This window comes from Diadema antillarum, unplaced genomic scaffold (assembly GCF_040938485.1).
Source record: "Diadema antillarum isolate AM-2024a unplaced genomic scaffold, OU_Dant_1.0 seq00000561_RagTag, whole genome shotgun sequence".
Classification (NCBI taxonomy): Eukaryota; Metazoa; Echinodermata; class Echinoidea; order Diadematoida; family Diadematidae; genus Diadema; species Diadema antillarum.
This window is the reverse complement of record NW_027271500.1, coordinates 237395-253407: the sequence shown is the minus strand read 5'-3', so window position 1 is coordinate 253407 and position 16013 is coordinate 237395. Positions and strand designations below refer to the sequence as shown.

At 37.8% G+C, this 16013-nt stretch overlaps 1 protein-coding gene across 1 annotated transcript in view; it reads right to left on the bottom strand.

Moving 5' to 3' along the window:
- Positions 1–6275: 6275 nt before the first annotated feature.
- The window catches only part of LOC139734981 (serine/threonine-protein phosphatase 2A regulatory subunit B'' subunit delta-like), a 60231-nt gene continuing 50493 nt past the window's right edge, over positions 6276–16013 (bottom strand). The window contains exons 7-11 of the mRNA XM_071645758.1: positions 12222–12378; positions 9803–9854; positions 8641–8727; positions 7135–7279; positions 6276–6467 (exon numbers count right to left, since the gene is read on the bottom strand). Coding sequence (XP_071501859.1) covers positions 6276–6467; positions 7135–7279; positions 8641–8727; positions 9803–9854; positions 12222–12378 — 633 coding nt within the window. The remainder of the gene's footprint in view (positions 6468–7134; positions 7280–8640; positions 8728–9802; positions 9855–12221; positions 12379–16013) is intronic.

Sequence of the window (16013 nt, the reverse complement as noted above, 5' to 3'; positions counted from 1 at the left end):
AATTAATGTACGAAGGTCATTAATCTATTGAAAATAGGTCAGTGTTTGGAGGTCATTAACCTATTGAAAATACATAGGTTGGTAAATGTTATATGCACATTCACTACAAACTCCAGCATTAATGCCATGGTATCAATTAGTACAAACTAAGGTCAAAGTATCCTGAAGTCATCTGAGTATGAAGAGAAATGGGATAAATGGAAGTACTCTTGATTATAATACACACAATCTTGTGTTCTGTTTAATCAAGCAGGTTCGAAAAATGGAGTCACAACAGTCCTATTCGCTTTGATCCCATGCTTGAAGCCGCCACTCAAAAATATTTGAAGTATGTGTCAAACTGGATCTGCCACTTAGATGCGAAGACAATTGACTCGTGTCTCATTGCATAATCACCAGCCACTTTCCAAGGAAGATATGTCTTTGTGATGGTAATTACTTTTCACTATCCCTACTTACAAACGATGGGCGGTAGACAATGGTAAAGGCACGGGGGTGCGCGAACAGAAATTGCTCAAATATTGCTGAAATAGATATCAAAATTACTCGACTGTACGTGTCTGTACGATAATCTGACATATTGATTGATAAAGAACTATACTTGAAGATGATACCATATTAGTTTCACTTGGCGGAAATAAGGAGAAAAGTGATAAAACCGGCTTTCCATGAGGGTAAAATTTCGAACACTTTCACAAAATACAGCTCAGATTTACACTTTTGCACATATTTTCGAATGGAATTGACTTTTGTTTTATATGCTTTATCATTAGGTGAAATTTTATTGCATTTGATATATAAACGAGCAGCATATAACCGATATTATGTTAGCGTTAAAAATGAATCTTCAGATTGCTCAGAAAGATGGCGGCTTCAAGCATCGAACATCAAAGGCACAAATGCACCTGTGGAATTCTTTTGTCCATCCATAGAAAACTGACAGCTGATTGAATAATCATAGTCAGTTGTAACTCCATCTCTCGAACCTCCTTGGTTTAATAGACCAATTCCCATGATACGCTTGCATTCCATTGTGCAAAGTGGCAAGTCTGATATACTGTAATTGCAATCATCCTTAGAGTGAAAAACTGTGATTCCATAAATATATCATACAGTATGTCATATAATGTCATGTATGTCACAGATGTCATTTATGTCCTATTATGTGTCTTATATCTCACACATGTGATTTATGTCATATACATGTATATTAATTATATATGACTTCAACTCTGCCAGAACCATGTGGGAAAATAGTTGTGTGCAAAGTCCGAGGCATTTTGGGGTGGTTGGGAAGAGAGACATATTGGTAATGAGCTCCGCCACAGCTTGATATTACACAGAAACACAAAATTAGCATAATTACTTCAAACTTGATATATAGTAGTCATATGAGAGCACTATAATTTATTCATTTCATTCTCCCCCCCCCCCAAAAAAAAAAAAAAAAAATCTTGATTTTTTTTAAATTTTTTCCCCCTTTTTTTGTTTTTGCCTGGAAGACGAGCCACTATTGAGAACTCCTGTATTTCATTGCATTCTGCAACACCACATGGTAAACTTGTAAGGTATTACAATTACCAAGACAAAACCAGGAAGTAACACATTGCAGAAGCAACTGACGAGCCGTTCCCCTGGCGATGAAAACAAAACATCAGATCATCAACGGAAAACAAGTTTCTCATGAAATATCAAGCTACCGCTGCCAGACAGTAGACTATCACTTTTACAGGGGGTCCGTAATAATAATAGGATTGTAATCTGAAACCGTCGTTGAAATGACTGACGGCAGCTTGTGGCTCACAGTGAACCATCTTCTCTGTAACATGAGATGCTTTTCTATTGTGCTTCTGAGACTCTGCAGATGTGAATGATGGCAATACAGCTTTACTTTAGATCAAATGCAACACATCCCACATAACATAACAGGATCTGGTACCTTCTTATGAATCTGAAATTAGCAAACTTTAGCTGCTCCAATTCCAATTCTCACAAAGCAACTAAACACACACAAAAAAGTGAGATGATTTTTTTTTCACTGAGCTTTCATGGTTTAAAGTCATTAGCATTTAATTGTCTGGAGAGTGTCTCAATATACCAGGAATGACTTTATTACAAATACCAGTAAACACAGTTAAAGATGTTTATATCAAATCAAAGTCTTTTGAACAGAGATGAAGAAATGGTTTAATATGCATATCGGCAGTGTAATGCCGCAAATTAGTTTGTGCTATGGGCTTATCTATCCCTTTAATTATGTGTCTAGGGGTGCTTTTGAGCACTCTACCAAAGTGAACTAAGCTGTGCCATACCTGCTTCAGAGAAGCACTCACACACTCCTAAAGTGTACCGCACCAAACTGTACAGAGCCAAAGTGGACCACTTCCCGAAGTGCTCCAAAAACGTACCAAGACCGTACCCAAAATTTGTACGTGAAGAATGCATGTAACATGCACATACATCATAATACAAAGAGTTCGTTCTCTTTGTTCGGGACATCTGTAAGTAGCTTAAGCACGCCAAGTGAATGACCCTGTTGCTACAAAATGTGTGACCCCCCTCTAAAATAACTCAAGAGGTACGCTTCCACCACAGAGCGTTTGAACGCTCCAATTCTGGAACAGCACTGTACAATTCGCTCTTGTTCACTTTGGAGCGCTCGAACGCACCTTAGGTGTGATTGTGATACGGGTATATAATATCCAACAGCCTCCATACATCCAAACCAAATGTGTCAATCACATCTTCAGAAAGGTATTGCACGAGTAAGAAACTCCTTGCGCATACATCTAGTCAGCTGTCTCACTAAAGTGGGGAAAGCTGTATTACAATTGGACAGCAATATCATAAGTACATTATCAATTCCATGGCAAGTTTGTGTTTTAACAGGTGGGACAGTCCAGAATTGGCAAACTGCTTTGGGAGGGAATATAAGTTGTGACAAGAATTAAGTGTTTGGGAACTTTGCCGCAGCATCTTGGCCAAAATATATATTTCTTGTAATACTTCTTGATATAACTCGGTACCTTTGACAGTACTGCTCGCAATGGTATATCAAAAATAGTCTACCACTAATACTACACACATTACAGAGAGTCAATGTAGAGCTACAGGCCTTGCACATATTTCATTTCCTTTTGTCCTTTTTCTTTGTAAAGGAAATATCAGATCAACAATGCAACCATACTTGTGAAGGTTGACAAGTGCAAAAATGTATCAGCAGTCACAGTTATATTGCTTCAATTTTTTCAGCATTCTTGCATATTACTGTCTTGAGTACATATATGTGACTTGTAACTAGTGAAGTTATAAAGTGTGAATTCTTCTCACATTTTCTTCTTATTCTAAATTATTTTTTCATTTCTACGAGATACTGCGAAATTCCTCTCCATTTATTTCATCTGCTGAAATTCATCTGGACTTGGCAAATCGTGAATTACTGATCCATTCGCATCACAAACAATGTAACGCTAAATCCATTGGCATCAAGTGTAAGTTGCATGCAAAATTTGTGTCAAATTTGTGTGTGACAATTTATCTCATGCGCAGAGAACACGACTTCAAAAATTAGCAGTACAGTCCCTTTGATGATTTACTAGAACTCGTTTCAATAAATAATGCCAAATTCCTTTTTGGTACCGATTTTGATTTTTGAAAGAATATTGGCATCATTTAATGACTGATACATAAGAATACAGAAAAAGAAAAATTCACAGGCATGCACAGATCAAAACATAATCCATCTGCACTCTGTCGAAATAATGATATAAAAGACTTACTGGACATTATGACTAACACTCATTGAAACAGTTACCATAGCAACAGCTCATACCCAGGATAATTTGTTGTTGCCATGGTAATTGCTATGATCATATCAAATAATCTTCACCTTTACCAAACAGGACCTCCATCTTCTGTCACTGTTTGCTTACTAGATAGAATTTATGCTCCTTTGGAAGCAGCTAATCTGTGTCTGGGACACTGCCACCATCCGGGGGGCGTGACTATCGTCATGACAACTTGTTTCCAGAGCCGTCCTGATTGTCGTCCACCCACTTGTTCCGCTGGGGATCGGACCCGGGCTCCGAGATGGTCGCCTTCTGCCGCAGGTCGATGGTTATGATGTCGTCGTCGGACTCAAAGTCGTCTGCATAGTCCCTGTGAGATGACAGATCGAAGGAAAGGGGGAGAGATTGTTGAAGAAAGAAATAGTTTGAATATTATTCCGGTGAGTGCACATGAATGATGTCTGTTGAGATATTTTTCATCACTAGTCTAAATTGAGTTGACAAGCAGCAGATGGATAACTAGGGAAAAGAAAGACAGAATACATTACTTGCAAAAATTGCTAAACGAATGAATATTATCTTGGAAGGTGTGGTATTGGGGGCCTTTCAACCCCTAAATCCAAAGTCTCTCTTCCTCACCACGACCAAGACTCATTCCTCCCACCCCTAAATCCATAGTCCTCCATAATCCCCCCACATCTAGACTCACCTCTTCACCCACAGTCCCCCTTTCTTACCCCCATACCAAGAATTCCCCCTTGCTACCCAACTACCAGCCTGGGCCCTCTTACCCCTAGACCCAGACTTGCCAACAACCCACACTTACCCCTCCTCTCCTTGCACAGACTGCGCCTGGGTATCTTGACCCCCTTCCTCCGCTACCAGCAGCTCGTACTCATCAGCCGCATACTTCTCCCAGTCAGTTGGCTCTGGCACATCGCTGTCATAGTCCTGTTCAAGAGGTAGGATGAAAATCAAAGATGAGTCTACACCAGTGCTACCCGAAACACTTTTAAGATTTGCCTTCTGTCAAGTGATGGATACATCCTCATAAAATATGCACCCTGCGTGTTCAATGTGATTTACCCTCACAAAGTATTCTGATATACAAACATACTAAACTACGATTGTCTCCACACTATTGTAAATTGTAGCTTTAACAAGTATTGGACCCTTATTTGCAACATTTAAAGATACCTTATGCTTAACCCTAACTAGGCCGGGGGGGCCTCAGAGCCCCCCCCCTCCACGTTCCGCGCGATGTATCGTTATCGTGAAAAGCTACCGCCGCGATGTTTCATGACTTTTTTCTTTCGAGTCTCCCGCATCATTTAACACCAAATTTGCGATGCCCGGGAGCGCGGTTCTGAAGTTGTGCATAAATATGTACGTGCATGTCGGACCAAAAATTGCAATTTCAATGCAAACTGTGCTTACAGGCAAATTTCATAAAAGCATGATTATTTTGGGGTTTTATTGATTAAAATCAATTAATAACATATTTTCTTGTTTGGAACAATGTTGCGGACAAATTTCATTGAAAAACAATGAAAAACACAAAGTCGAAAAAACAAAGAAATACATAATAAATTTAAAAAACAATAAAAAAATTAAGAAATTTTTCTGATGCCACAATTTTTTTTCTCTTACATTTGCTAAGGACACTAAAAAGAATATTTACACACAAAAAATGTGCCTGTTTTGAGCTTTATTTAGTGATTTATACCAAATTGTCTGATTTCATGCATCATTATGCATAAATTAGCATAATTCAGCATAAATAATAATTTTTTGAAAAATTAACTTCATGGTACTTTAGATTACATCATCTATAGGCAATGTGTGTGCCAATTTTCTTCATGATCGCGAGGTCGACTGCCGAGATCTGGAGGGGGGGCATGGGAGCCCCCCTGGCTCTATCATCTACCTAAATAGCTTGGCCTAGTTAGGGTTAAAGTTCATATGTTCCTTTTGTAACTCTGAAAAATCAGATTCCTTTCATAAGCTGGTATATTATACAGGTAGGTAATTTAGACCTTTCCTCAGAATAATAAAGCTGGAAACTTCTTTATCATTGAGGGAGAAACAATACTATAGATTTCCAGTGAATTTATTCAGACCCCCCAAAATACCAACTGTTATTCTCGGCACAAACGTGGGTAATATTCTTGAATGATATGGGTAAAGTTTTTCATTTCTTAAAAAAAAACTCTTGAGATGAATTATGGTAAGGATTTCATGCACAATGTGAGAAGACTTTATTCTTCAACCATGCAAAATCTTATGACATTTGCAAAAGGGATGTGTAACCTGTAAGACCTAGTAGTGTAATTCAACATATTTTCCTACCACTTCTTCTTGTCAAATGTTGTGGAACCAATTGAGTATGACTGCTGTACAAATTGATATATCACAGTACTGTTAGTGTACAGTGCTACTCTAGTGAACATGACACGGACAATGCCGTAAACCCCGACAGGCATAATGCTAATTAGTAAGGAACTCCTCCATGAGAGCTTCTCGACTCACTCGGTTGGTGGCAAACGGGTCCCTCTGCTCATGCTCCAGGAATTTCTCCAGGTTGAAGAGGGTGTCAAAGAAGATGTAGGCCAGCTTGCAGTTCTTGAGGTCGTGCAGGGTGATGTAGTCGGGATGCCGGGGCTTGACAAGGTCCAGGAGCTGCATGGGACGAGGTCAATGTTATAATTCAAACTTGGTAAACTCCTACGATGAAATTCTAAAAGTGGATTATCCCTAAACTTTTCATCTCACTTCGGTAGCATGAAATTGCTCTTCTGAATACGTGTAGAGTACCAAAGTGATGATGTCACAGTCTTTGGTTATAGCTTGAGTTGGGACAAGGTGCAAGTATGGTTAGGAACAACTCTTGTTCAGCTTCAATACATTTCGATATTAAGAAGGAAAACTGCCAGACCCGAGGACTTAATTATGACAGGAGTTGCCTGTATTTTTCTCTCACTTATTACATCTCCCTTAGCCTATAATCTACATGGAAGATGCAGCTTTGGTCTTTACTGTCACCCTATAAAATGTCTGATGCGGCAAGACTACAAGCAGTGGAAGCATCCACCACCTATATCCACTCGACTTGCTTTAGTCGTTTTCTTATTATCGACTACAAATCCTTGGCAGTTTTCATACGAAAAACAGCCACCAATTTATAGTCGATGATAAGAAAACAACGACTGAAGCAAGACGAGTAGATGTAGGCGGTGGATGCTTCCACTGCTTGTAGTCTCGCCGCATCAGATGCTTAGCGCGCATGTAACAGTGAAGACAATAGCTGCATCCTCCACCTAGATGATCGGCATTATCTGCAACGAACCTGACACAAGCAATCCTCAAACGGTAGCGTCTCAATCCCAAGACTCTCCATCTTGTTCAGCTGCTCCTCGTAGAAGAACTCCAGCTCAAACATGGACAGGTAGCCATCTCCGTCGATGTCGAGGCAGCGGAACCAGTATTCGATGCTGGCGGTCGGACAGACAGAACGAGCGAGAGATGGAAGAATGAGTGATGACGGGGAGAGAGAAGGACAAATTGAAGACGGCAAAGTGGAAAGCTGAGAGTTGAAGAAAACTGAGCTGCATTATTCTACATCCTGCATAATTAACCCCTTGAGGACAAGTCCAGAGTAAACTCGGGCAAGTGTCTATGGGAAATGAGTGTTGCAGGATAATTAGTCCGTCCTCAGCGGGTTAAGGAGCACCTGACTTGCCTCTTTCAGAAAGTAGGGGTAATAATATCACCCTTAACATACATCAGTAGCAAGTTGAGGGAATATGTGCTTTTTTCAAAAATGAAATTTTGCGAAATCATCTAATGTTTTCCTGATATTGTTCTATATTGTTATACGCATGTGACTTCAGAAACGGTAGTAGTCTTCTCATCCAGCAAAGACTGCACAGAAAATTTAAAATTCAAAACTTTGAATGGATTGTCCCATTTACCTCCAACTTTCACTCATGTGTTCTACTAATTTTGCTGCATTCACTCAATCCACATGTGTATTTAGGTGAAAGTGTCCTTTAAAGGGACTGTACAGTACTAGTTGAGGTGGAGATTCATGTTTTGAACATTCCTAAGTGAGATAATGAGAAACCTCTTATGAAATATGAAAGACAATGCAATTTTAAGAAGGATTCAATGTATATTTGACGAAAATTGGTTTTCAAATGGCTGAGATATCCAAAAAAGTGATAATAATAAAAGGCGACAGGCCACGCCTTTTATTATGATCTCTTTGTCTCATCTTGTTTTGGGATATCTCAGCCATTTTAAAACCGATTTTCATCAAATAAACTTTTGATACCCCTTAGAATTGCATGCTCTTTGACATCTCATAGAGTGGTTTCTGAATATCTCACAAAACGTTAAAAGCTAAATTCTCACCTCGACCAGAACTGTACACACCCTTTAAAGGATACATTAAAGATACTTTTTACCTTTGGGAGCAGTGATTTAAAAAATGTTCGAGTTATCACATTTGATGCATATGTGTAGGTCAGCTGTAATACAAAACATCCTACCCTATGAAAATTTTGCAATAAAGCCTGAAATATGAGGAGATATCACTATTTTTCTCAATAAACCATAACTGTAGACAGTTTAGTCAAGAAACAATTTTAATATATAACTATTGTTTGCATTTTGTATATTTAACAATACTTAACATTGATTATACTAACTTTTTTACACTATTTCTATCCCTCACTCACATTTCAGAACTATTTTGAAGCACTAAAGCTTGGTTTTTGTTTTATCTGCAAACAGTACATGATGCCTTTAAAGGGGTCCAACAGCAGACTCTAATTGCACAAGAAATGTTTACCTGGTGGGCTGTTTCTTGTCCTCCTCAGAAAGAAGAAACCAGACAAACTCGTAGTAACTCATCCTGCCTTCCCTCACAGACGCAGAGCTGCCATGGGTGGAGAGGAAAATGAATGATTACAGCACGGCACAGAACCATGGACATTAGAGAGCAACTCATGTTAAGGTTCACTTGAATACATACACTCTTACATACATACATAATTATATACATACATTGTGCATATAAATTTACATACATACACCCATACATACTTTCATACATATGCACAATTACATACTTACACATATACATACAATTACACATTTCATACAGTTATACATACATACATACATACATATGCAGATACATACTTACATACATACTTTTGTTTTGTTTTTTCCTATTACAGTTGAACCTCTCTTATCCGGCCTCCCTTTATCCGGATCTCTCTATTATACGGACGCAATCTCGCTGTGATTTTTTCCCAATAATTACGGGAGGAAAGGGGGATTCCCAACTCCTTGAGAACTCCTACACAATCACACATGAATTCCATATACTTGATACATTTCTTCATAATTATTTAGGTAAATCATCCCAAGAATTTATAAAAGAAAATGATTTCATTCTTGCAAACACGAACCTCTATTTTGGGGTCTGTTACTGAGTGTAACAATGAAAAGGTTGCAGTATACACATTACTACATGTGGTACTACAACGGGCTAAATCAGTACATGTGTATGTATATGTACATGTATAAAGCATTGAGTCTCCCGTATCCGGCAAAATCCCTCATCCGAATGAGCCCCGGTCCCGACTTGTCCGGATACGAGAGGTTCAACTGTATTGCACATATCAACAAAGAGACATTGGTGATGAATAATTATTGCTAGGTCAGGAAAGCCTTGGGACAAACTTTGGGAATCATTTTGGATTGACATTCATGAAGGAAATATACATTAGAAATTGGAACAAACCGGTCAGAGGGATATCCAGAGACATGAATTAAGAAATGACAGACTTTCATGGACACAATGCACAATTTAATGATTGTGACTGTGCATTATAGGTTAGCATATTTCCTTGTGCCATTTTAGCACCTTATCACTACATGACATTGTGTGTCTTGAATTTGTGTATGGGGGGGGGGGGGTGGATGTTTGAAAATATGGAACCTACCTCAGCACCGTCCCAGGGGAGAAGATTCTATCAATCATTCTTGATGACAGGGCTGCATGGAAGAAAAAAAAAAGGACAGGAAAAATACATTTATACTGTTTTTAAACACTGATAATATACACCAAGTACCAAGTGGACCTTCTCATGATGTTTGAGTCATAATACTATCAGCACAAACTAAAATAGCACAAAGTTTCCCCACTGCAAAGGATTGTTCTCCCTATTGGCAAGATATGTTCTCCTCGTGTCAAAGAAATGTAACCTCTCAAAACTTGCAAAGACGCATTGCATCCATCTCTGAAAACAAAGTTCCAATAAGTGAATATATCTGTTTCGCCCTCAATAAGAAAAAACTAGAAATATCACTGAAGGTGATTAATACCCCCGCCCTGTGACGACAGTCTTACCCAAGGAATGATCTTTCCTTGATCTTCTGCCATTTAAATGCCGTTACCATGGCAACGCAGCTTCCGACACGTCCGAAAAATATGTCTTGCACATCTTCCCACCAAGACTATTGTGTGTGCCACATTTCATAAGCTTTTGTCAAAAACTGAGGAAGTAGTTCAATCCACAAGATCTTTCCTTGATCTTCCGCCATTAATATGCCGTTACCATGGCAACGCAGCTTCCGACACGTCCAAAAAATATGTCTTGCACATCTTCCCACCAAGACCAATGTGTGTGCCACATTTCATGAGCTTCAGTCGAATACAGAGGAAGTAGTTCAATCCGCAAGATCTTTCCTTGATCTTCTGCCATTTATATGCCGTTACCATGGCAACGCAGCTTCCGACACGTCCGAAAAATATGTCTTCCACATCTTCCCACCAAGATCAAGGTGTGTGCCACATTTCATAAGCTTTGGTCAAAAAACTGAGGAAGTAGTTAAATCCGCAAGATCTTTCCTTCATCTTCTGCCATTAATATGCCGTTACCATGGCAACGTACTTTCGGGTACTGTCAAAAAATGCGTCTTGCACATCTACAACCAAAGGCACACATCTGTACCAAGTTTCATGGAAATTGGGCAAAAACTGAGGAAGTAGTTTGCAACACAAAATTTTCCATCATTTTGGCTCATAATATGTGAGCTGTTACCATGGCAACATACTTTTTGTCACTGTCAAGAAATGTGTCATGCTGACCTATATCCTAAGACAAACATTCAATATGAATTCCATGAGAATTGGAAGAACACTAATGAAGCAGTTTTGCCATGAAGCATTTTGCCCTATATTTGACCAATAACATGCCGTTACCATGGCAACGCACTTTTTGCCACTGCGTTTTCCATCATTTTGGCTCATAATATGTGAGCTGTTACCATGGCAACATACTTTTTGTCACTGTCAAGAAATGTGTCATGCTGACCTATATCCTAAGACAAACATTCAATATGAATTCCATGAGAATTGGAAGAACACTGATGAAGCAGTTTTGCCATGAAGCATTTTGCCCTATATTTTACCAATAACATGCCGTTACCATGGCAACGCACTTTTTGCCACTGCGGAAATATGTGTCTTGCACATTAGCATATTCAGATGAACATCTGTACCTAATTTCATAAAAATTGATCAAAAACTGTGGGAGGAGTTCGCGACGCAAGATTTGTACCCATTTTTGCCCATAATATGCCGTTACCATGGCAACGTACTTTTGGGTACTGTCAAAAAATACGTCTTGCACATCTACAACCCAAGGCACACATCTGTGCCAAGTTTTATGGGAATCGGTTGAAAACTGAGGAAGTAGTTCGCGACGCAAGATTTGCAACGGACCGACCGCCAGACCGACCGCCTGACCGACCGCCCGACCGCCCGACCGTCCGCTCATTCCTATATACCCCCTTCAAACTTCGTTTGGCGGGGGTATAAAAAATCTTGTAAAGCTGAGATTACATTATTTCGTTCTCTGTGAACACGATTTGCACTCTCAATCTGACTGTGTGGCTTTCTGGCACTTTACATCCACATTACTGAAAGATACAGATCTCAAATGTGATAATTTAGTGAGCAGAAAATTCTGTACACATGATACCAAAACCAAACCCTTATATTTTCATAAATGTTTCAGCAGGATAGAGCTACCAGCTACTGCAACAATTACATAGCAACAAAATCAGAACTTAATGTCTTTTCCAAGCTGGTCTTGGCATTGTGCCAATTTTCAATCACTTTATAATTCTTAATGCATTTGTTGCTTATTAGACACATGTCTGCCTCTCTACTTGCTAAACAAAACATAAAAAAAAACACATCATATCAAACATGATGTACACAAACGAAACCACTTCATTCATAATTAATACAGGCAAAAAAAAAAAAAAAAACATTTACTAAACCAAAATGTACCAGGTACTGGTCAACATGTAAATATTACAAAGTGGATTCTGGCTCAACTCGGGCCAACTGACCATGGTCCTGGTGTCTGGCCAAGTCCCTCTTGTCGATGTAGAGGTCATGGTCAGTGTCCAGCTCCCAGAACTTGCAGTAAATGACGTAGAAGTGCTCGTAGGAGAAGAAATCCGATATCTGGTTAATGTCATCCTCCTCCTCCAGAAGTGCAATGACCTTTGAGCAGAGATGAGGAGGCACCAAGGGAGAAGGGAGAGATGGGTAAGTAGCTAACTGTAAAACTAGGAATGTACGCGTGCATTTTAATTTCGCGAATTTCACAATTGCCAAGATTCATGAAGTTAAAATGCATGTGAAAAGTGTTCTTGTCTTCACTATATGCATTGAACGCCAGTGGCAATTTGCACAAATTTCATATCATGATAAAAGGCCATCAGCTCCAATTCGTGAAAATTTCATGCCAAGAATATATCATGTTTTACGATAGATAGATACATATAAACAGATAGATGCATAGATAGACAGATGAATAAATAGATAGATAGATAGATAGATAGATAGATAGATAGATAGATAGACACATAGATACATAGATAGATATATAGACAGGTCGATAGATGGATAGATAGACAGATAGATAGGAAGATAGAAAGATATACACTCAGCAAAAAAAGAAAGTAAACACTTTTTCAAGTTTAGATTTCTCATCGAATACTTGGTTGAAAGCTATTGTATTATATATCATATTGAAGGTAATTTAATTGGCTATCAACCTGGTAGGTCAACAAGACGGGAAAATTTACGCATGAGTGAACACCATTGTTTTTCTCTTCCAAGGCACAAAAGCAAAAATTGCAAAACTGAACAAGTTGTCACTCATGCATATGTGCTCTTCCATGGAACAATAAGAACAAACAACAAATTTCACACAAAAAGAACCATGAATTAAGTTGCAAAAATAAACCTTTGTTCTCTATGATATCTCTAAAGCCCCAAAAATCAATGAAGGATAAAAATAATGGAGAAAAATGACACATCTTGTGTCAAATCTAAATTCAAATGAAATAAGAGAAGTAACAATTAACAAAAATGGTAGAAAATTGAGGGTTTTTTTCAAATTAAGAAATTGTAAATAATGTTTGGTTCTTGAAATTGTCACATAGACTCTTTAATCACTAGATTAAAAGAAATGAATACAGAAATTCTGCTCATTTAATCATCTTTAAGCATATCATTCACTATGTCATTTGAAGTTTGACTTGACAGAAAATTCTTATTTTCCCCTTAAGTTTCCCATTTTTTTTTCTTAGAGGTTATAAAGAGATAAAGAGAACAAAAACTTATTTGTCCTATTTCATTCACGTCTCTCATTGTGTAAAACTGGTCTTTTGTTAACAATGTTATTCTGAAGGGCATTTGCAAATGACAGAAAACATGTCAATTTTTGCAATTTTTAATTTTGAGCCTTGGAGAACAAAAGCGAATGTGCTCAGTCATGCGTAAAGTTTTCTTTTTAAATAACATATTAGCTTAATAGCCAATTAAATTACCTTTAACATGGTATATAATGCATTGATTTTCATTAAAATCTTCTATGAAAAATATGACTTCGGAAAAGTGTTTACTTTCTTTTTTCGCTGAGTGCATATAGAGAGAAAGAGAGTGACAGGCAGAGAGAGGGAGAAAGATGAATTAATTTGCTGAGCCAGCAGGAAATAAATTTTCTTTTCTGACAAATATGCGGGACAAAGTTTCTTAAAGGCACAGTCAATGTTTCAAATGTAACAAAGAAGAAAATGCATATGCCCTGATCATCTCCACATAGGCCTATTAAGCAGACCATGATGTAATCACACATAAAGGGAAGTAAACCAAATAAGTGTAGATATCTAAATGTAGGATCTTTGTCGCATTCTCCTTTTTTTTTCTTTAGAATTTTACAGTATATCCATGATTATCAGAATTTCACCTGAAAGCATGAACAATAATCCAAGGGGGAAAAAAAAAACCGAATTCAAAAAGTTGATTGAACAGCGTGTGCTACTGTATCGAAAAGGAGACATATAAATGTGTGATACTGCGTAAAGGAAATGCTGTATAACTTACTTTATCATAGCCTCGAAAAAAAAATTACTTGAGTGCACTCTTCTCTCAGTGCATTCCATTATACTACTAGAAAAATACATTGTCTTTTTATTATCATAATTGATTACAGGGAATTTTCACAAATAAATAGGTTTAAAAAACCTTCAAAACTTATATCTCTGAACACACTACTTTAATTGTTCTTTTTTATTCTTCACTTTACATATTAAAGAAAAGATATTTTTCCTGCTAATTCTGCCAGGTACAAAGAACAGGAAATGCAACAAAAAACTGTTTTGCATCTGCTTCTAACACTAAATGATACACTTTTCTCCTCCAGATATTGATCCCTTTTTATGTAACTCTTTGACTAGTAGTAGATGACAAAGGTAAATCACGGTTTAGTCAATAATTTAGATGCTCCACCATGCTATCCTGCTCGCAAAGTTTGCCGTGAACTTTGAAATTTGGGTGAACCACTACTGAAAGTTCATCCCTACTTCAAATTCATTCACTCCCCCCCCCCCCCAAACTGCAATATATGGAGTTTTTTGTTGCACCTTGTTTGTAAACTCATCCTCTCACCAGATCATACCAACAACAACAAAAAAAATGCAATCTACGCCCACAGTCCATGCTTATCTTCAAACGATGGTTAACTGTATCAAAACAGGATCCACACACTTATCACAACACAACTTGTTTCCTTCTTTTTCTCTTTTTCACTTTTTAATTTTTTTTTTTTTCATTTCAGCGGAAGAAACATTTTGAAGAAGAGACGATGTCTTGTTCTCGCCCAGCGGCACTGCCAAATTTACAGTGCGGGTTACCCAAATAAAAGCTGCATGACTGGCGTATAATGTACCTATGTTTGCTGGTCATTAAACCAAAGCGCTACAAGGCGACTGGTACGGATCCTTCCAGGATACAGGGACGTAATTGTCAGTGCCTGGTGACCCCATTTGACCCCTCAAAAATCACGTCAGGACATCCATCGATGAAAGGTGTCGGTGAACTTGACAGAGACTTGTCTGCTTTTTCTTTCTACAATGTTTTTTTTTTTCCTTTGACCCAGTGACTTTCACCAAACTGAAGATTTGAATGTATTAAACAAATTCCCAGATTTACACAGAATACTTGGCTCATTTGCCATATTGACTTCAATAACTTCAATATTCCATAGATTAGATTCAAACAACTAAAATATTACAACTTCAAGAAAATGGAACATACTGAGACAAAATCAATTTCAAAGCCTTCACCTGCTTTGAAGAAAATTTTTGTTTGTCTCCATAAATGCAAAAAAAAAAAAAAATTAAATAGAATATAAGATGAGATAATATCTCATTTCAACATATTCGTAGTGGCTTGCAAGTGAGTGTACAACAAAAAGCATGTTTCTGGCTTGTCAATAACAACTGCTACACTATACCCCATACAATCAGCATTGCATCATTGCTTGTTAAAATTCTACATTAAAGTCATCTAACATCACTTTATCCAATTTTCACAACTTATGTTATGTTATGTTATGTTATGTTATGTTATGTTATATTATGTTATGTTTGCATTTAATGAAATTCCTAGCATTCTATTAGATAAGTTTTACACGATTTCAAAAAGTCAGCATGAAAAACATCAAACTGTTACTCGTCTATGCCAGATGGGCATATGGGGTTGGTAGCAATGTTCAAGATAAATTTATTCAGTGAATTACATCTCACAAAAGAAGGTGAATTCTGTGATATCTTACATCCAAAACTGCC